Source organism: Echinops telfairi, unplaced genomic scaffold, assembly GCF_000313985.2.
Source record: "Echinops telfairi isolate 266 unplaced genomic scaffold, ASM31398v2 ScPeMD7_5;HRSCAF=22, whole genome shotgun sequence".
Classification (NCBI taxonomy): domain Eukaryota; kingdom Metazoa; phylum Chordata; class Mammalia; order Afrosoricida; family Tenrecidae; genus Echinops; species Echinops telfairi.
In genome coordinates this window covers 17,374,535-17,396,007 of record NW_022103901.1, presented here as the reverse complement: position 1 = coordinate 17,396,007, position 21,473 = coordinate 17,374,535, and the positions used below count along the sequence as shown (strand labels likewise).

The window sequence follows — 21,473 nt, the reverse complement described above, 5'->3', positions numbered from 1 at the left end:
CCTTTTCTACAGACTCCAAGCCCGGTACAAGCAGAACGCGTTCTGCCTTTACTCAATAGCTGCCAAGGGCCTGCTTCCTAGGGACCAAAAGGAGTGTGCTAAAAACAGAAACAAAACATCCTCCTCCTTCCAGTGGCCTGCACTACCCAGGACCGAGGCTGAAGGGCAGGGTGCCAGGCCACGTGCACATCACTCCACACTGGCTAGGTTCTTTTTGCCCCCACAGGCCCAGGACGTAGCACTTGAGGGGTTCAAATTCAGGATCTGTAATGACTCGGCAGTGACTCTGGGTTTTGGTAACTTGGCTTAGCTTAAACATTTGGCTATTGGATTATCTTTATTGGATTTGAATTTGAATTGTGGTGCTTTACAATATTGAATGTACCGTGGACTGCTAAAAGGACAAACTTGATCTGTCTTGGAAGAAGATTGGCTGGAATGCTCCTTCGAGGGAAGGGTGGTGAGCCTTAGTTCTCTGGAGGACAGCATGTTTAGTGAAGTGGAGGGGCAGTGAAAAAGAGGAAGGCCCTAAATGAAACGAATGGACACCGTGGCTGCAGGGCCAGGAAGTGTTTCAACCTCTTGTAAGGTCGTTATGGGTTGAAACCAACTTCATGGGACCTAACAACAACAATTAAATAGAAAGGGCTGGGATTAGACAAAAGCGTGGAAGTGAAACGGCTCGGTTTGGTTACCATTGCTGCAGAGGTAGAAGCAGGTGTTGCTCACCTGGGAAGAGAACACCGGGAAAGACCCACCCTTTCCATTTGGCCCGCACGCGTCCAAGTTATTTTACCCCGGGCGGGGCGGGGGCGGGGCCTGAGCATCGATCACTCGGCGTTCCTAGGCACGCCAGGGAGATCAGACGGACACTGAGCGATCGACCCACCTCGAGCCTTGGGTTACGTGGGAGGTGGGAGAGCCGCCGGTGCAGCCCAAACGGAACAAGTCTTGGCCTGCGCGGGGGCGACTCGACACCTGCCAGACGACAGAGAGGTCAGTTTGAGCACCTGCGTGAACAGCTGTGGTTCGGGAGCCGCTGAGGAGGCCGGGACGGGATAGGGAGGGCCGCCAGGAGTCCCGTAAGAGATGAGCCGGAAGGAGGGCAGCCCGCGCGTGCGCCGTACTCGCCCCGGAGGGAAACGGGGAGCGCCGGGTAGACAGCTCCTGCGTCGCCGGCGTGTGGGAGGCCTGCGCGTGCGCAGTGCCACTCTTACGGCGTGCTTTTTGCTCTGCGCACGCGTGAGGTCCGTCCTGCGGCGGCTTTCTCGCGCCTGCGCAGTTTGTGCTGTCGTTTAAAGCTTGTGGGCGTGCCGTGTCTGTTTTCGGGGCTTTTGTAGCTCCCTGATAGTTATCAGCTGTCGCTCCGGGCCGCCAGGCCTGTGCCATCGGCCTGGAGGTGGGCCGACAGAACGCTCGGATTTGGGCCGCCCTAAGTACTGATGGGGGTGCGGGTGGGGTAGAGAAGGGTCCGGGGTGGAAAGTCGTGAGGCCACGGATGTCAGACCCTCGGCCTGTGCATGAGGCTGCCTGAGCCCCTCCGAGGGAAAGCATTAACGGCATCGGTATCACATTGCCTTCTGCAAGGTCCAGCAATGTCATGGACCCCTGTGTCGCCCCTGCTCAGAAGGGCTAGCTTGTAAGCCCAAGATCAGGGGCTGGGTAGGTGTTCGAGAGCACAAGACCCCCCAGACCGAGACTGCGTGGTGCAGAAGGCCAGAGACACCCTCGAGCCCTTAAATCAGGCTTTGTGCGAAATTATCGGAACTACTCTGGACAGACTGACAATGCTCCCCAGAAAGCGATTCTTAATTGAGGTTTCTGTGTGATGAAGCCACAACAGAATTGAAGAAATTACAAAACTTTCCAGGCGACCTGTACCCGGGAAGCAGGTGGGGGCTGGTGAAGCCTGGAAGCCAACTCGGAGGTACCCCAGGCACCTGTACAGTGCCCTCAGGTTGGAGGAGAGATTAGTCCCTGGAGAAGGACGTCATACTTGGTAAAGTAGCAAGGCAGCGAAAAAGAGGAAGGCCCGCAATGAGATGGACTGACAGTGGCTGCATTGGTGGGCTCAAACAAGAACAAGTGTGAGGATGGGGCAGGACCGGGCAGCGTTTTGTTCCATTGTACACTGGGTTGCTGTGAGGGGGCCCTGACTCATGGACACCTGACAAGCACCACTGGGGGCTGTTTGGCCAGGCCCAGCTGAGACGTCGGGAGGCATGGGGAGATCATCCAAGAGGTGCCTTAGGGAAGTTGATTTTAAAGTTAAGTTAGGGAACTCACACCGCTGGTTCCTGAGAAGGAGGCTTTCTTGTATAGTCAACTGGAACCCTCTTGGACTGTGACTAACAGCTACCCAAGTCCAGTGCACGAAGCCTAAGCGGCATGAAGCCTAAGGAGATGGTGACCTCCTGGGACCTGCGTCCACAGGAGCAGTTGCCTACAGCCTATTCCTGACTCCTCTATGTTGAACAAAACCAATCATAAGTCTTTTACCAGGGTCCGTGAGGGTGCTTTATAAAGTGCAAAGTCCACTCTGAGGGTGTCACATGTAAAACACGTCTGACCTGCTTTCCAAGAAGAGCATTTCATACCCAAATAACCCTTTATAGAAAGAGTTCAGAAGGGCTAAGTGATCAAGCTAAGAAACAGTATATGAGACCTGCCCCAGAGGGTTGATTGACAAAACTAAGAGAACCCTGGCCCTATAGAGCAACCTGTGGCAGACTGGTTTATGGGAAAAAAAAATCCGAGAGGTCATTTCGCCTGGCCTTCAAACAAGGACCCAATATGTGAGAATTGTCATTAACAGAAGTTACAGGGCAACCCTGGAAGACTGCTTCAGATAGCAGCACGTGGCTCTTCCCACAAAGGTTCTTTAGTAAGGCTTAGTAGACTTCAAAGACCAAATGACCAGAGGTTCTGGGAAGCGCATGGAGTCAGGTCGGCAGCCCACTCAGACCCATGTGGCCAGCATGCTATCTCGCTGTGGAAAGTCATCACTGTGTGTGGCCAACATAAGGCCCTGTGGGGGGGCAGCATTTCAGATCCATCATGAGGCCCCACAGGAGGCCACCTCAGTGGGCTCAGACTGAAGCACTTCGGAAAGCTGGGGGCGGGTGGGGGCCTGGTGAGTAGCCAGAACTGTTGGATGCAGAGTTGATGGTCTGAGATGTAAACCACTCCCCTCCTCAGTTCACTATAAAGACGGGAAACTAGCTCCCGCAGCTCCAGGTCCTTGAAGCCTCCCCGCCATCCCCGCAAGGCCATCACACTGTGCTAATGGAAGTGTGTCTCTGAAGGTCTTTTTATAAGGCATTCCTTCGAGGAAACTCATACTGCCAACTTGAGGACTTATCCCCAGGCAGCTCGCCCACTGGGTCTGTGAGAGGGTGTGTCACGGCCAGTGTGGTGTAAACAACACCAAGGCCACGGTGCAAAGCAGCCGGAGACCGGGCACAAGGCCACCTTGGGGTCAGGCTATGACACACAGGAAGCCAGTTGGGGAGCCAGGCTCGTGAAGCATCACGGGGTGAGCTCAGGGTGCTGGGGTTGGAAGCTCCATCTGAGCCCCGAGAGGGGTCGTTTTGCAGGTCTCTCCAGGGAGGCCAGCTTATAAAGCCAGTGTCTGGCCCGTTTGAACCGCCCTGGGAGGCTGGCAGGTTTACACAGCCACTGTTAGACACCAATTTATGAAGCTGGTGCATTGGCCTCAGCGGAAGGCAGTTTTATAGTGAGGTGGTTAAGTGGTTGTTGGGGAGGCTGGTTTACAGGCCTTTGTGAGAATCCAGGATAAGAGGCCCCTGACGTCCTTTGGATGCTCAAGTTGATACTTCTTGAGGTTGCTTTTTAAGGCTCCTATAAGATGCTCCAGGGATAAGACTCGAGGGTGGAGGTGGGGCCAGTTGCCGGGTCCTGTTTATAAGGTTGAACTGCCGTGTGTATGTGTGTGTGTGTGTGTGTCTGTCTGTCTGTCTGTCTCTCGACACGACAGCCCTGGGAGATCGGACCAGGGAGCGTTTTAGGTGGTCGAGGAAGTTCGTGCCAGATGTGACCAAGACCTCCAGGAGGCCCAGACAGTCGTGCAGGTGGTTAGTGTGCTTAGTGACTGACCATAAGCTTACAAGTTCGAGACCACCCCAAAAAACTTTCACTGCCTTTGAGTCGATGCTGATTCCTCTATAGGACAAGGTAGTCTAGATTTCCAAGACTCCGTCTCTAGGGGAGTAGAATGCCTGTCTTTTTCCGATGGAGCGGCTGGTGGTTTTGAATTGCTTACCTTGTGGTTAACAGTCCAATGCATAACCACTTGGCCAGCAAGGCTTGTTCCGAGTCTACCCAGAGGCCAGGCTTTTCTCCCGAGGGGCCCATGTGGATGCTACCCTGTAAGCTAGCAGCCAGGCACTCGCCACCTTGGGACTCCCTTTCTGAATGAGCTGCTTCCAGGTGTCTTCTTTGAGCAGTTGAAGGCATCCCTTTAACATGCTTTTGGAAGACCTGCTGTCAGCCACGGCCTGACGTTAGGCTATAAGGAAACAGAGACACGAGAGGTGTGTTTTTGTCCCGGGCAGCTGGATACGCAGACATTAAACTCACTGCCACTGAGTCAAGGCCAATGCTGAGCTTCCCTGTAGAACCGCCCCTGTGGGTTCCTCAGACTGGAACTCTCCATGGAAGTAGAAAGCCCATCTTTCTCCTGCAGAGCCGCTGGTGGTTTTGAACTGCCGCCGTCCAGTTGGCAGCCCAGCTCATAACCACTCTGCCACCAGGGCTTCTAGCCTGGCACAGTGGGTCATCTAAAAATGGGCTGCCAGGGTGGGGTAAGAGTATGCCAGATAGAGGAAGAATGTTAGAGGCATTCCAAGCAGTTCCCTCTGATGAAACATTTATCCACTGCACACACACCACTGTACTAGGCCCTGCAGGTAGAGTGAGGACCCAGGTAGATGTGGGTCCCACCTCTCAGAGTTCATGCCTTCCAGAGATCGTTGTTAGCAATTGACACAGTGAGGTGTATGTGTTAGCATGGACAAGAGCAGGGCACTGTGGGGTCAGGTCTTAGGGAGCCAGGGCTGCGCGGGCCTGTAACTTTTGTCTTCCTCCTCTTCCAGGCCCCGTGAGACTGAGCCAGATGGCAGAAGGCTCCAGCCATCTTGGAGACCCCCAGGCGGGAACAGGTCTGACCCTCAAAGAGGCCCTCAGGGCACTCCTGCCGCGCACCAAAGAAGGCCTGAGGTTGGACCTGGGCCAGCAGGTAGAGAGGACTGTGGTGGTGTTGCTACAGCAGGCCGCCGAATTCCTCTACGAGGGCCAGACCAGCGAGTGTCTGCATACCAGCGAAGTGCTCCTGGACTACACCTGGGAGAAGCTCAACACGGGGCCCTGGCAGGACGTGGACAAAGGCTGGCGCCAGGTGTACTCCTTGGGCTGCCTTCTGAAAGCCATGTGTCTGTGCGAGGTACCCGGAGACGCTGCCACCGTGACAGCCGCCCTGAGGGTCTGCGACATGGGCCTGCTGATGGGGGCAGCCGTCCTCGGGGACATCCTCTTGAAAGTCGCCACCATCCTGCAGGCTCACCTGCTCTCTGGAGAGAGGCCAATCCAGGGCCCAGTACTGGGCCCGCCCAGCACCAAGGTACCCCGGCGAGTATGGCTGACTGCTGCCCACGGAGCTTGGCAGCATGTGTTTCTGGAAGTGTCTTCCAGGCCGAGCCAGGCTGACTCTGCCATGTCTGAGCATGAACGAGCCAAGTTCAAAAGTTCCTGGAAAAATGGGATTCAAGGGATTTGGGGGGTGGGGGTGGGGGACAAAAAGAAAGAAAGATGGAATTAAAGGATAGTGGAATCCTTCCATGAACTTTGTTGAAGTGCCTTCGTATCTCCATGGAGTTTGGAATGGAGCAGCTTGGGCTGTGTTCTCAGTTTAAGAAAAGAATATATTTTTCCGTTTCTACAAAAGCAGTACCTTTGCTGGGGAGTGGGGCTGAAGCACTGTGGTTCCTGAGAGAAGCCGCACAGGCCGCTTGGGTGGGTGAGCTGCCACCTGCTCGCCCGCTTCTTATAGCACTTCAGGTCAGCTTGCCGATATCTCACCCGCTGCCCTGGCCGCCTGAGTCTCCGGGACTGATGCTGGGTAGAAGCACACAGCTAGCTTGAGTCTCTTCCTGTGACCAGTCTGTTAGACCTCGCAGAGCCTTGCTTGTGCTGCTTCTGTGCACAGACCAGAGTCCTGTCTACTCCAGTAGCAACAGGGAAGATCATGTGAGACAGAGGCCAGGACACAGACAGACTGTGCACCGGGGGGATGTAGGTCTACTGAGCGCACATGAAGATGCGTCTGAGCTCCCCTCTGTCACAAAGGGGATGCAAACAGCAAAAGCTGCAGGATGCCCCTTTGGGGCTGTTCTATCAGCAAATGGTGTTTCATGCAATAGCCGGGGCTGCTGAGGGGCACGGGCGTGGTGTGGGAGTTGACCTGTTAGAAGGCAGGGCAGCATGCAGACAACTCTCTGTCCCATGTCTCAAAAGAGCACACTCCCGCACCAGCACATGCAAACACACACACACACACACACACACACACACACAGAGCTAAGTCTGTCCCCAGGGAATGTGGAGGGGCTTCACACTCTAGCATAGGGCAGTGAGTGTCAAGCAGAGAGGCACGAGCTCAGGTTCAGGTTGGCTTGCCACTCACGGTGCCTAGCTCGGGTGGTGTCCTGCCCTCTCGGTGCCCAATCCTTGCTTCATGTGGGCTTTGCTCAGTGGTGTTATCAGATGCTAGTGGCGGCCCAGACTTGGAGGGAGCCACCAAGATCGGCCACGGCCCTGACCCCGTGGAGTTTACATTCCAGCGAGGCTGTCAGAGAACTCCCCTCTCCGGGGTGGGGGGCTGGCAGTCAGGGACAGCCTGTGATGACACAGTGTGAGCCTCAAAGCCTGCCCAAGGGGGAAACCACCTCAGAGGCCTCCCTGCATCGGCTTCCCCCACTGTTGCTGTGATGCCTGGGAAGGCGAAGTGTGGGCCCAGCCGTGGGAGCACGGGGCTGACCGGTGCCAGCGCTAGTCCTGGGAAGTGCACCTCCCGTGTCATTCCCCGCTGCAGATGAGGCCCCAGGCCCCGGGCATCCATGTGGGGCCCGGTTAAGTGAGTCGCAGTGCAGCCCTCACAGAGGGGCCGGAGGCAGCAGCCTGGAAATGGCTTGAGACCAATGACTGGATTGAAGACTCATATTCGTCACGAAGCAAACAGAACCAGAGATGTTCACATCAGAACTGCTCTGTGTTGCAGAATGCCTGGAAGGCATTTATCCCTTGGACAGATAGGTCTTTGAATGAAATGGCGAAGAAAGAAACACCTTGAGCTCATCCACGTTTGTTTGTTGTTAATGGCCCCTAACCGACCCTCCCCTTGCTGCCCTTTCCTCGTGGAAATGCCTCCCGGTTGTGACTTTCTGCTTTGTGTTGTGTTGTTCTGACAGAGGTCCAAGAGCAGTCACAGCGTGGTTCCAGCTGTGACGTCAGAAAGCGCCGTCCCCCGGCTTCACTGCCCATCCCTCGAGTATTTCAAGAAGCACTTCCTGGTTCCAGGGAGGCCTGTGATCCTGGAAGGCGTGGCCAGCCACTGGCCGTGCATGAAGAAGTGGAGGTGGGTGGCATTCAAAAGGCACCGAGGCCCCTTTGCCCACCTCAGGGTGCCCCCGGGACTCCCTGACTTCCCCTCTTGTCCCTGAGTAAATGCGGCCTTGATCTCCAAGCCCCTGTGTTGATCGCCGAGGGGCTGAAAAGAATGAAAAGGGCCAGGGCTCTCAATGTATGCCAAAGGCTAGGAGACCCCTACCTGACACCACCGCTTGTCCTCAGTAGTTTTTAGCCAGTGCCTCAGGCATGCTCCTGTCCAGGCTGTCCGTAAGTCCACAGGATCTCAGCGACTGCCCAGTCTTTCTCAGAGCCCTGAGATGAAAGACCTCGCACCCCTGGGCTCCGGGGTCCCTGGTTGCTGTGTCCGTGTGTGTGGTTGGCCCTCCTTGGCCCTCCTCAGATCCACAATGCAGCTGGAGCTGGATTGTGGTGCATGGCTGTGTCGTAGGAAAGGCCAGTGGTCGCCTGTCTTTGTGGCAGTGGTGGCTTTGGGCCAGTGGCTACCACTGGCACGTGTGGCGGAGTTCTGACACAGCGCCCGTTGTAGTAAGTTTGCTCCTAGTTTTACCAAGTCCTCGGGCCCCTGGCAGGCGCAGGCCATGTTCCCTCATTGTATCCCCCCTGGTTCTCTCGGAGAGGAGCCCTGTTGGGCAGGGATGATGCGCTGGGCTGCTAACTGCACGGTCAGCAGTTCGAAACCACCAGCCGCTCTGCAGGAGAAAGGGGGCGCTTTCTACTCCCGTAAAGAGTTAAGGTCTCAGAAACCCACAGGCAGGCAGTTGGCATGACTCAGTGGCGGCAAGTTTGGGTTGGTTTTCATAGAGGGAGGCTTGGGCACGGTGTTAGGCTGCTAACCATAAAGTCAGCAGTGTGAACCCACAGCTGGAGAGAGATGAGGCTCCTGCTCCCGGGGACAGCTGGGCTCTCAGAAACCCCGGGAGCCGTTCTCTGGCCCACAGGGCAGCTGTGAGTGGTCGGCAGGGGGTTGGTTTACAGGGGCAGGCAGTGCCCTCGTGTCCACTTTACAGATGAAGAGCAGTGGCCTCCAAGAGGGGAAGTGCCATGCAGAAGTCCCCTGGTCGTCCCAGGCCACCAGAGTCAGAGGCCAGGCACTATCGTGCCCACCATTTGCTGAGGAAAATAGCCCAATAAGAAGGCCAAGCTGCCAGGTTTGCTGGCCCACCCTGTGAGACTGCCAAGTGCCCACACCAGCCAACAGTCCTACTGGATTCCTGTCCCTGAGCCGCCTGGTCAGAGAAGTGGACTGATGGGGGTTTTGTAAGACTCGTTGGGGGTTTTGTAAGACTGAATGGGAGGCAGTCTGTTAAGCAAGTTGCACAGCACTCACCATATGGGGGCTGTCAGTGTTCGTAGGAAGCCAGCCTACTAACGATTCCTAGTTTTTCTAATAGTTTGGAATATATCCAAGAAATTGCTGGCTGCCGAACTGTCCCAGTGGAAGTCGGTTCCAGGTACACGGATGAGGAGTGGTCCCAGAGGCTGATGACCATCAACGAGTTCATCAGCAGCTACATTGTGAATGAGGTATGTTGGCCTGACTTGTCGCAAGACAGCTCGTTCCAGGGCCAGCAGGAAGCTTCCCAGTCACCGTGGGCGCATTATGGGGACACTGACAGTCTGGGCAGCAGGAAGGTCAGCGCACGGCCGACCTGGGGGCAGGGACTCCCTTTAGAGACTTGGAAGGGTCGTAATTTTCACCTCTTCATGAAATCAACACTGTCTAATTCCACAACATTTGGAAACGCCCAAATCGAAATGCCCTAGCTTGCTCTCCCCTCCCCTCGGCACCTGGCTTGCTATCTGGTCAGTCCATTTGGATGGATCCAGACGGCAGGCAGCTGCCTTCTCTGAGTATAGTGTTTCCTGAAGTTGGTCCGTGTCCTGCCAGCGACCTCGGGTTGTGTCTGGGTGTGACGCCACAGGGAACATGGGTGCGCAGCCGTTGTGGCATGCACTGTCCAGATCACAGAGACTGGAGCTGGCCAAGCCCTAGAGTGGCTGCACCATCCCTCTTGGCTCCTCCAGGGAAACCTGCAGGCGTACTGACCCTCGGGACAGGGCGTTTGCCCTGAGGTGAGGGTCCTTTGTAAGGGTGCTAGATTTCAGCATCAGTAGTTGCATTTCCACTCACCCCCAGCAGCCCTCTCGGAAAGGCAGCCCCGGGTCCAGGAGCTGAAAGTCCCCGGTAGATATTGTTATGGACCCACTGCAATCAAAGGGTCCAGGCTGGTGGCTCTGCTGGCCTCACAGTTGCTCCCATAGGCCTTCTCAGCCTTGTAACTCAACTCCAGGGGACCACCCAGAGTCCCTGTAGCCCCCTCCATGTCCTTCTCCAGTGGTGTCCTATGCCACCAGGGCTCACTTACCGTTGCCCACGCCCACCATCTCTCCTCATTCCCGCCTTGCCTCTGCTCCATTTACTATCACCTGTGGAGCCTCCACACTGCCATGTCCACCTTGCACGCAGGGCTCTCTGGCTGGGAAGCCCGGTGCTGTGTCACTCTGCTGGAGGAAGCCTGCGGCACAGCCAGACTGGACTCGGGCTTGGGCTACAGAACCCGCTGAAGCCTCGCTCTGCCCCTGCCAGCTGTGCTGGTCTCTTGACACCTCAGTTCCCTGGCTTCTAAATGGGGTGAGCCACGGCCACCTCCCAGCATGTGAGGGCTCAGACACGTGGCTCTCGGCGTAGCACGAGTGGGCCGTGCACGGCTGACGAGGACTTCAGGTCCTCCTGCCAGGTGCTGCGGGAGGCAGAGAGCCGCACGGTGCCAGCCCTGGGCAAGCCTGAGGAGCATTGGTTGGAAGGAAAAAAAAGAAAGAACAGGGACGGGGGAGAGAGATGGCAGACAGAGGGACATGGAGGACGGCTGAGCCGGACCTTCAGTCCATTTCTAGGACCCTCTATGCAGCGTCAGCCTGAGATCCCCTGCCTGAGCCTCCCAGAATCCCACAGAGAACCGCTCCAGTTCTGTGGAATCCCGTGTGAAAAATACTAGCCTTCACACCCTCCGGCCTGGCAAGACTTTACAGATGGATGTTGTCCAGTAACATGCTGACACAGATAGGGAAACGGGCCCTCCCAGCAATCACTGGGGAGAAGATAAATGATGGAGCCTTTGGGAGAATAACCGGTAGGCAGAAGCTGCGAGAAGTCAAAGCCCACACCCCCCTTGACTCCGCTGGTCTGTTTGGAAGCTTGCACCACAGAAGTGGAAGGACCAGGGGTCAGGGGGCTAGTGAGACACTGGCAGTGTTAGCAGCCTGAGTGCCCACCAAGAGGAAGAGCAGAATTCATGGTACAGACCCATCCCTGGGGCCCCTGGGGGTTCAGGGGGGGGGGGGAGCATTGGGCAGCCAACTGAGAGGGTGGCAGTTTGAGGCCACCACTCCATGGGAGGAAGATGAGGCGTTGCTTCTGTGAAGGTGGGCAGCCTTGAAGAGCCTGCAAGGCAGCTCCACTCTGTCCCCTGCGCTCGCTGTGGGCGGTGGAATCCTGGATGAAGCACAGTGCAGTCGGTCCAAAGGATAAGCTGGAAGCGAGCAGACCGGCCTGGGGAAAGGCTGCAGGGAAGGCAAGCATGCCTCACACGCACATGTCTGTGCTTCCAGTTCCGTTGTCAATGGCCTGGCCTCGGGCGGCCTGGGACATCCATGTGAAGAGTGGAGGTGGGGAGCCATCCATAAATGACCTCAGCGGACCTGGGCCCATCTGGCCCTCAGCCCAGAAGGAGACTTGCAGTGTAACACAGGGCGGGCAGGGAGGAGTACCAAGCAGGCCAGGGTGCAAGGGTGGCACTGATAGGCGGGGTGGGGGCACACCCGGGCTGAGAGCTGCCAGTCCAGAGGTGGTGGTCCCCCAGCTCACAGCCTTCCTGTCCCCTGTGGTTTTTCTCTGAGGATTAGCCAGAGGATGTCGGATACCTCGCTCAGCACCAGCTCTTTGACCAGGTAAGCCCAGAGACCACGCATCTCTCTTCTGATTCTCCCCTTCCCCTCTTGCTGTAGCAGCAACCACCCACTGTGCCTCTCGGTGCTGCTCGCTGCAGTTGGGGCTCTCTCTGATCGACCAGGCCTGAGGCTGATACCCTAAGTCCAGGAAGGCTGGACTGGGAGAGGCTGCAGCCTGGGCCACGGGTCCGGGAGGCTGCAGGCAGGTCTGAAGTCCCAGCATGGTCAGTGCTGAGGTGCCAGGTCCCGGGGAGCAGCAGGCAGAGCTGACTCAGGTAGAGAAGTCATCCCCGCGCAGAAGGCAAGCCCAGCATCCTCTGTGCAGGCCGGATGCTGTCGGGTCTGTACACCTCTGCTGGGCATGGGCTGGGTTGGTTTCTCTGGGTACCCAGTCCTGGCTGCTCATGTGGACCTTGTGATTACCTGTTGAAGGTGGCTTCAGAGTCCAGGAAGACTCCCAAGTCTGGAATTCAAACAGCCAACCTGCTGGCTGGAGGTGAAGGCCCAGGAGGGCTGGCCATGCTGTGTGTGACCTTGCCCGGGCCCCCAGGTGGGCGGGCTGGACAGGGAATCCCTGTGACAATGTCTGCCTGGAAAGGGGAAGAGAGGGAGGGGTTTGTCACTGGTCAGGGATCACGGCTAAGGGGGAGCTTGACCCAGCGCTGCAGAGCAGGGGGCAGAGGTCAGCTCTGGTGGGTGGGCCTTAAAGGTCACCTCTGGAGAGCCAGTCAGACAGTTTGAAGTTTCTTCATGTTGAGACCTGAGTTCTTTCCAAGTGAGGCTGGACCACCACCGGTCCCACCCTCCCTGACCTCCACACCTGCCCAGCGTGCTGGCAAGTGGCTCTTAGGTTTTGAAACGGAAGTGCGGTCCCCAGTAGGATCAAGTGGGGTGGAAGTCCTGATGTGGGGACCAGCCAGGCTTGAAGGTGACATGTGGCCGTGCACATGGATCCAGTGGGACTTGACCATCCAGTAGATGGGCTGACCACCTGCATCCGACAGGGAGCTGGCGGCCCGTGCTTTGCTTTTAGTGGGAAGCCCCGCCCCAGGCCTCTTAGATGGTCCCTGAGACAGATGTCAACATATCCCAGAGGGTGGGGTTGGGGGCGGCTGGGGTGAGAAGGGACTTGGAAAAGGGATGGCTGGTTTGTTGAAATACTAGCTTGTCACTCACACCCATGTTGGCAAAGCCCTGGGGTAGCTCAATTGGCAGTGCCCACTTAGAGAGCTGGCATCCAGCCCCAGGCCTCCTCCCCCCTGCAAGCCCAGGACGTGCTGCTTGCATCTTGTTTTCAGTTGAGACCAAACACCCTTCCTTCTTGTTAACTAGTGTCCATGCGCGTCTAGGCTTTGCCCTTTCCTCACGTGTGCCATTTACACCTGAGGACCTTCTGTGTTCCTTGTTAATGTGTACGGGCTCTACATGAATCCCTCCTTTACCAGTTTGCTCAAGTAAGTTAGCTAGTTGATTGGCTTTTATGTTGTTTAAAATGTACAAATGACCCCCTCCAGAGATTCGATATTCTCTCCCGTTTTCTTTCGTTTGATTTTTTTAAACAATCAACTCTTTACATAATTCTAATCTGATTTGTTTTTAAGTATAAAGCACTGGCAGCAAATTCTTTTAAAAAGAAACAGATATGAAACCGTTAACGTGGAAACATTCTGAAACAATATCTAACTCTTTTTCTTGGCACTGGCGTGCGCTCGAATCCTATACAGTAAAATCCACTGTCATCGTATTATCGCCCAACGGGCCTTTCTTCTGGTGGTCACTTAGTATCTGGCGGGTGGCCCTGGGCTGACCTCTGACCCGATGCCCACAGGTCCCCGAGCTGAAGCAGGACATCAGCATCCCTGACTACTGCTGCCTGGGCGATGGGGACGAGGACGAGATCACCATCAATGCCTGGTTTGGTCCCCAGGGAACCGTCTCCCCACTTCACCAGGATCCCCAGCAGAACTTCCTAGCTCAGGTCGGAGCCACCTCCCCTGCCCCTCCCACCCTCCCCAGACTCATGGCCGGCTCATGGCGACCCTAAGGTCAGGGAACGCTGCCCCTGTGCGCTTCCAAGACTGTCACTCAGCTGGAGTTCAAAGCCCCATCTTTCTCCCAAGTAGCAGCTGGTGCTTTTGAACCGCTGACCTTGCGGCTAGCAGCCTAACAAGTAACCCTGACACCACCAAACCGCCATCTCAGCCTTACCTAATAGACCCGTCACCAGCAGCAAAGGCATGGCAGAGAATGGAATGAGAACAAAAGGGTTCTTCCTCGGACTCGGGAGAGGGTGTGCTGGCGGGGTGGACAGCTAACTACTGTGGGGGAACGTTCATTTTTGAACTAGAGAGGACATTTTTGTGGTCAAGCTGACCAGTGCAACAGGCAGCAGAGTGAAGGCACAGACCGCGGCTCTTCGTCTGCCTGGCGTGAACACCACTCGGCCGCCAATAGCTTTGTGGGCTGCCTCTCGGTGTCCTCTAGAAGGGGCCCCATCTATAAGGCTATAGATGGCGTTTTCTCATCTGTAAGTCACTCGTTGGGCTGCGGCGCACAAGGTCGGCAGTTGGAAACCACCAGCCGCTTCTCAGGAGAAAGTAGGCTTTCCACACCTTTGTAAAGCTCATCTCAGACGACCTGTGCTTTCGGGTCACCATGAGTCAGCCTGGATTTGGAAAATGGGTATGGTGATAAATTACACCACCACCACCACCACCACCACCCACCATATCAGGTAGTTAGCACCCTAAAACAATGCTTGCCACAGCCGGCTGCTTCATTATCGTTAACTGGTGACGTGTTGTGGGTTGCATGTTGGCGGCTCACTCGAGTCAGCAGTGTGCACCCCCAGACCCTCTGCGGGGGAAGAGGAGGCTTTCTCCTGGACTCGGTAGGCTGCTGTGTGGGAATCGGTTGTTTAGCAGCGAGTTCAGTGGGATGTGTTATAACAATATTTCATTTAGTCGTAATAAAAGTGGGGGTTTGGTGTAAGGAGATTTCACTTAGCCGTCATAAACGTACAGGAAAGCCACACGCTGTGAACTGTGGCAGGGCTCGGCTGCAGTGGGGGGCATGGATAGGACGTGATGGGGTGCTGGAAGTCAGCTGGAGTCAGCAGTGGGCAGGGAGGCCCAGGAGGCGGCCCCCAGCTGACGGTCAGCTCTCTCCCCAGGTGATTGGGAGGAAGTACATCCAGCTGTACTCCCCGCAGGAGTCTGACGCTTTATACCCTCATGACTCTCACCTCCTTCATAACACGAGCCAGGTAGGCCTTCGGCCCCACTGTGACCTCACAGGGCCCCCTCTGCCGCCGCCCCCCCCTCCTCTGAAAATGACTTCTTTCTTCAGGTTGATGTGGAGAACCCTGACTTGGAGAAGTTCCCCAGGTTTGCTGAGGCCCCATTCTTGTCCTGTGTCCTGTCCCCCGGGGAGATCCTGTTCATCCCCGTGAAGTACTGGCACTATGTGCGAGCCCTGGACTTGAGCTTCTCAGTCAGCTTCTGGTGGTCATAGCCCATGGCCAAGGGAACCCCACTCTGTGCCCCACCAGGGGCCAGGCCTGGGCCTAGACACAAGCAGAGCCTGAAGAAGCCTCCACTGCCTCAGGATGAGAGGGAGGTCCTGCCTAGCACCCTCTGAGGCCTGACCACCAGGCTCCTGCAGAGGCTGTGGACATGCGACTTCACATACAGCTGTGAGATCGGGGTGGGGGGTGGGGGGCAGTGCAGTCCCCGGTACACACCCCGTGAGGACCAGGTGTGCATGTGCAATGTCAGCTCCTGTGGCTCCAAGCCCAGTCACTAGAGGCTGCTGCTGTCCCAAGTCTTCGGAATTCCTACTGCAGGTTTGGGGAAGAGGTGAGGCGGGGTAGGGTGAGGGGTCCTTCCCTGCATGCTCAGGAGCTGGACCTCTGCTGGGGAGCTGTCCGCTGTTGGGGCTACCCCAGTGCACGCTGCCTATAGAAGAGCCTCTGCTGCATCTCCAGCTGGGTTCACACCTGGGTAACCTGCTCCCGAACCATCGCCAGCGCCCAGAATCTCCTCTCCCCTTTCCCGCCTCCTTCCCCACACAACGACTCAATAAAGGCAGAGCACGCTGATAAACAGGCCCCAAACCTTGGCTAGCTTTGTGTGTTGACTATTAAAACATCTCCCTGTACCTAGATTACAAAAAAAAATCTCCCTAGTCCTCTGACTAGAGACAGGCAGGCGTATCCCAACAGCTGACAGCAGAAGGGCCCCGCTTGTTGGAGAATCACAAATCAGAGGGTATTTATGTAGGGACGTAAGACCGAGAGCTCATGAGGTAAACATTCATTCATTCCAAACTGCTCACATTTGAAAAGCTAATAAACCTTTAAAAATATATACCTAGAGATATGCAAAATAAAACATGTTCCCTACAGGGGTCCCTGGTAGCAAAATGAATTACAGGTTGGGCTGATAACAAGGTCAGTAGTTCAAACCCACCAGCTCCTCAGGAGAAAGTGGAGGCTTTCTGCTCCCATGAAAACGTAGTCTCAGAAACCACAGGGGTAACTGCCCTATCAGGTCACTATGAATCAGAACTGACTCAACAGCAGTGAGGTTTGTTGTGACTCCTATAAACTAACGAGAATGCTCACAACCTGTCCTTGATGTTGAGAGCAGGCTGTTCTGCAAGTAGAGTTCAGCTCAACAGAATTTAAAAGAAACCAAGACCCTTAAAAGTTCATGATCACCTTTGGATCTATCATTCCTAGTTGTCGAAATCCATCCAAAGGAAACATGGGCAAAGACAGGTGTTCAACGCTGACCTCACAGCACTCTTTATAACAACATCACTGGAACGCAGTTTGTCAGGAGTGGCCATCAACTCCATGGACTGTTGTGAAATGTCTGCCCTCGGATACCTAGAATATTGAAATGTGCTCGCCATGTCAGCCCTCGGTAAAAGGCACATTAGACGTTAGAGACTGAGCCTTGGTGGCGTTGTGGTTTCAAGTTGGGCTACTAACTCTAAGGTCAGCAGTTTGAAAGGTTCAGCTTTCTACTCCCGTAGACTTACACCCTCGGAAGCTCACAGGGGCAGCTCTACCCTGTCTTACAGGGTTCCCATGAGTCTAGCTAAATCCTTGCTGGATTCTATCCGTTTGTTTTTCTGTTACTTAAAAATGAAGGGTCCTGGTGGCTGTGGGGGTGGGTGGAGAGGAAGGCGGGCGGGGAATGATGTGTAGCAAGTGAGATGGTGGAAGAAGAGCAAGGACACGGGGACTTCTAGGCGGGCAGAGAGGAGGCAGCAAGTGAGGGGAGAGGGAATCACACGTGCAGAGGTTCAGATGAGAACCGGGACATCTTGCTCAGGACCTGAAGGAGACACTGAGGCTGCATATGGCAGAGGTGAGCAGGGGTCTGGCCACCTGGGTCCTGCGGGTTCTGGGAGAAGGCCAGTGGGAGACCGTAGGGTCTGCAGCAGGGGACGGCGTGCTGGGAGTGCACTGTGGGAAGCTGGCTCTAGGCCAGCAGACGGAAGAGCCAGGCAGGCCGGAGCTGTGGCAGGAGTGTAAGTCAGGGACTAGGGCCTGGGCTGAAGGGCCACCTGGCAGATGAATGGACAAATTTGTTCACTGGCTTGAGACAGGAGGGCGGCTGGAAGCATCTAGGCCACCTCTCCGACTTCTGGTAGAAGCAGGTGGCTGGCAAAACAGCCACTCCGGAAGGAGGGAAGAGCAGAGTCCAGCCGAGCCTGGCGGCCTCAAGCCCATTCAGGCCAGGTCAGCCCTGAGCAAGAGGAGGGTCCAGGACACACAGATCCCGGTCTTGATGGGGTCACTGACTGCACCTGGGGACGGAGGCGAAGTCGCCTGGCTGAGGACCACGAGCTGCCCTGGGCAGCGGTGGCTCAGGTCCTGTCGGGCAGAGGGACTCTGCTGATGTCATCTGCTTGGCACCAAATGCTGGGCTTCTGAGCTGTCATCTGACCTCTGGGAAAGAGGAAGTGCCGGACCCAGAGAGCACAGAGCATGGGTGGAGGCCACAAGCACTTCACACAGCTTTATTCCAAACCTGCTGATACGTGCACAGGGCGAGTAAGAAGGTGGGTACCAGTCCAGGAAGCCACCACTTGCCCCTCTTCTAGGCAGGGCGGCCATCTTCCCGAGGGCAGGGTGTCCCACTACTGCTGCCTGGAGCGCAGGGACTTTTTGCTTGATTTGGAGAAACCAGCCTCCTCCCTCTCCTTTTCCTTCTCCTGGTTGAACACTTCTGTAACAGAAAGCCCGGGGAGAGGCTGAACAGTGGTGCTGGCTGCCCACAGCTTCATCCCGTGCCCAGGCCTGCTACTAGTGGCTAGCACACAGGCCCCCAACCCCACACACCCACACCCAGATACACTGCAAGGAAGGCACTATCAGCCAACCCATGTGGCCTTCCCTGTGGAGAAAGGCCCTGTGTTCCTTAGGCGAAGAGGAGAGTACCAACACTTGTCATGGCCCAAGGTCGTGGAAGGATGGTAACAGTGCATCCCAGGGAGCTGACTGAAACAACTGCCGGTCTGTCTCTTCGTCTGAGAGAAAACAGACATGTTGCCCCTTGTTCCCTGGCAAAGGCTGCAGAAAGCAGCCATCTGAAAGTTTATCAGCTTCTTCATATTCCAGCCTCATCCTCCCCTCCTGTCTGTAAATGACTTGGTTGAAATGCTAATGTTCTTTTGTATGCCTTAGAATTGCAAACTGCCTTTGTGTGATCCTGGCACGAGCATGCTGGCTACGTGACCGAAAAGACTGTATAAACCTTCCCCTAATAAAGCTCTGGGCTCTGGAGCATCTATGCTGTGGAGATCCCCATGCCCCAACTTTTTGTCTCTTTTGTATGTAAGTTTTCCCTTGCAGACCGTACCCTCTTTTCAATTTGTGAGAAAAGAGCCGGTTTCTAAGCTATCTCACACTTCCCCCCTCCCCTCCTCAACTGGCTGCAGGCAGGGAGACCAGATCCCTGAGTACCTGCTGAGTGCTAGAGAGCCCACTGGGAATGGGAGAGTTAGGGGGGCTAAAAGGTGCTCTGACTTATGAGGCCGCGGCCCTGCTGGGGTGGAAACGCCTGTCTGTGCTGAGAAACCCTTCTGGGCCGCCTGTCTCCCAGCGCCTGCTCATAGCCAGATGCCTCCTCTGTGAGCTCGTTGGGACCACGAACCTGGTATCTCGTGGGGCCAGTAGTCATTACAGTGGGGGCAGTGGGGCTCAGGACTGGACTGGAAGTACTTGGCCATGCAAGGTAAGTGCATGCGGATGCCGCAGGTTTCGCAGCTCTGACCCTGAAACGAGAAAGGCTGCTGGGCGTCCATCCTCGGCCACACTCTGTTTCACAGGCCGTCAGGGACGTTGCTAGCAGCAGCTCCAGCAGGTAATGGATTCTGATCTTCCAGACCCCACACGAATAATGACAATCATCCCAGAGTCCTGGTGTCTTCTCAAAAGAATTCTAAACAAGTTAACAACGAGCAGCCCTCTCCCAGAGCGGCAGGGCCATGAGGCCGGAGCACTAGCGTCAGTAGCAGCGTGGCCACGCCAGGTGCGAGACCTGCACATGGATCCTGCAGGCGCAAGGCAAAAGGCATTGATTGACGGGCTTTTCAAGCGCATGTGCGAGCTGCCACACTGCCACAGAGCTCAGCACAAGGAGGCAACCACTGGGGCCCAAGGACTGATGTGCAGAGAGGCTTATCAAGGTCGAGGTTTGTGGACAACTGCAAACAAATCAAATGAGACGCCAGCATGCAGTCCTGGTCCAGTGGTGTTAAGTCCTCACAAAGGGCAGCGTGCAGAGTATATCCCCCTGATGACTTCAGAGCCCTGACCCTGGTGAGGGAAGACTGGTGAAAAAACAAAAGGAAGAGCCCTTGGGCTGGAACAAGAGAAAGCAGGGACGGAAAAGGGTGCAGCAGGCGCCTCAGGTGTCCTTGGGCCCGTCTCCAGCTGCCCTCCATTGGCTCCTGCCCAGGCCCCTCGGCAGCACCCGGGTTCTGAGTGATAATGCTGGACAACACCTGGGATGAGGTACCTGGATGAGGAGGCTGTGGCAGATGTTGCACATCTTCACGGAGTCAGGGTAGGTCTCCCGGATATACTGCTCCATCTCCAGGATGGCCCGGCTGTGCAAGGTGAACTCCCCTTCTTTCTACAGAGACAGTGACGGGGGTGCCATCTCAGGCCACAGACACACCAGGCCCGTCCTGGCTCTGCACTATCAGGCCTGAACCTCTGCAGCCCCTCAGCCCCAGGCCAGGTGACACCAAAGTCTGACATGCTTCCCCTCAGCAGCTTTCCCCAGGCCAGCCAGGAGGTGTGGCCCATCTCCACTTAGAGGCTAAAAAAAGCCCTACAAAAATGCCGACATCCTGTGCTCATGTATTGAAAGACTTAATGTAGTAAAAATGTCAATTCTGAGTAATCTACATGAAGTCCAACATTGTTTACTGAAGTGGAAAGCCAATGGACAACTTTGTATGGAAAGGAAAGAAATCTGGAATTGCCAAAGCAATATTAAAGAAGCACAAAGCAAGAGGCCTCGTGATCCTTGATATCAAAACATATTACACAACCACTGTATTCAAAGCAGCCTGGAATTGGCTCAGTGATAAAGACCAGAAGAAGGGAACTGAGAACCTAAACATTATGGATACTGCAAAGAATGGGAATCCGAGAACACTTAATTGTGTCCATGCAGAACCTGTACACAGACCAAAAGGCAGTCACTGGAATAGAACCAGGGATACCACAGGGTTTGAAATCAGGAAAAGTGTATGTCGTGGTTGTATCCTCTCCCTGTATACTTATTCAATCTGTATATTATAGAATTAGATAAATTGGGCTATATGAAGAAGAGCATGGCATTAGAATTGGAGGAAGACTCATTAACAACCTGCAATATACACACCCTGTTTGCTGCAAGTAGAGAAAGAAAGAAAGAAAGAGCCCCAGGGCCATCCACTCAATTGAGAGCCACAGCAACCTTCCAGCGACCCTACAGGACAGTAGGACTGTCCCTTTGGATTTCTGAAGCTATAAATCTTTACAGGAGCAGAAAGACTCTTCTAGAGATGGAATTGCAGCAATATAATTCCTATGAGGCCCAAAACTAATGGCATGATCAGATATATGCACACGTAGGTTCGTTACATTGTATTAGGTGTTATAAGTGATCTAGAAATGATTTGACATATACAGGAGGATATAAGTTATATATACAACATTTTAAGGAGCCTGGATGGTACAGTGGGTTAGCATTGAACTGCTAATAATTAAGGAGAAAGAAGAGGCTTTCCATGCCTGTAAGGAGCTACAATCTCAGAAACCCAGAGAGGCAGTTCTACTCTGTCCTGTTGGGTAGCCATGAGTTGGAATCGACTCGATGGCAGCGAGTTGACAACACTTTATAAAAGGGACCAGAGAACCCACAAACGTTGGTGTCCAGGGAAGTCTTGAAACTAACCCCACTGAGGGTTGAATACTGAGGGATGTTTGGTCTCCAGACCAAACCCATAGCTACCGAGTCAATTCTAGCTCCTAGTTACCCCACAGGGCAGAGCAGAACAGAGCTTCCCAATAGTTTCAACGCTGTAAATCTTTATGGGACCAACAGCTGCATTTTTCTTGCACAGAACAGTTGGTGGGTTCAAACCACCAACCTTTGAGTTAACAGCTGAGTACTTAGCTACTGTGCCACCAAGGCTCTTCCAGAACTTTCTGTGTGTGTGTGTGTGTGTGTGTGTGTGTGTGTGTGTGTGTGTGTGCAGCCCATGCAGTCACTGAAGACATCAATACAGACACTCCTCAGACATCACCAAGTATCTTCCCAGATTGGTGCTCTGGGTTTGAAGGCTTG

At 55.0% G+C, this 21,473-nt stretch overlaps 2 protein-coding genes across 4 annotated transcripts in view; one reads left to right on the top strand and one right to left on the bottom strand.

The window, feature by feature from the left end:
• Window positions 1-899: 899 nt before the first annotated feature.
• KDM8 (lysine demethylase 8) lies at window positions 900-15,727 on the top strand. The gene is made up of 8 exons (XM_004706051.2): window positions 900-996; window positions 5,115-5,638; window positions 7,485-7,651; window positions 9,057-9,189; window positions 11,569-11,613; window positions 13,442-13,591; window positions 14,786-14,878; window positions 14,962-15,727. The coding sequence occupies exons 2-8, from the start codon at window positions 5,135-5,137 to the stop codon at window positions 15,124-15,126; spliced, it is 1,257 nt and encodes a 418-aa protein (XP_004706108.1). The 5' UTR covers window positions 900-996; window positions 5,115-5,134; the 3' UTR covers window positions 15,127-15,727.
• Window positions 15,728-17,630: 1,903 nt separating this feature from the next.
• The window catches only part of NSMCE1 (NSE1 homolog, SMC5-SMC6 complex component), a 46,467-nt gene continuing 42,624 nt past the window's right edge, over window positions 17,631-21,473 (bottom strand). The window contains exons 6-8 of one of the 3 annotated variants that reach the window (XM_045300213.1): window positions 19,650-19,766; window positions 18,783-18,918; window positions 17,631-17,855 (exon numbers count right to left, since the gene is read on the bottom strand). In XM_045300213.1, the coding sequence (XP_045156148.1) occupies window positions 17,767-17,855; window positions 18,783-18,918; window positions 19,650-19,766 (342 nt within the window). In that variant the 3' untranslated portion in view covers window positions 17,631-17,766. The remainder of the gene's footprint in view (window positions 17,856-18,782; window positions 18,919-19,649; window positions 19,767-21,473) is intronic. The other 2 variants (XM_045300221.1, XM_045300223.1) reach the window with 2 other exon arrangements.

Bases quoted from the DNA above. Each gene is read 5' to 3' on its own strand.
- KDM8 (XM_004706051.2), top strand. From the start codon at position 5,135: ATGGCAGAAGGCTCCAGCCATCTTGGAGACCCCCAGGCGGGAACAGGT. The intron at 5,639-7,484 runs GTACCCCGGCGA...TTGTTCTGACAG, and splicing joins TGGGCCCGCCCAGCACCAAG to AGGTCCAAGAGCAGTCACAG. The intron at 14,879-14,961 runs GTAGGCCTTCGG...TTCTTTCTTCAG, and splicing joins TCCTTCATAACACGAGCCAG to GTTGATGTGGAGAACCCTGA.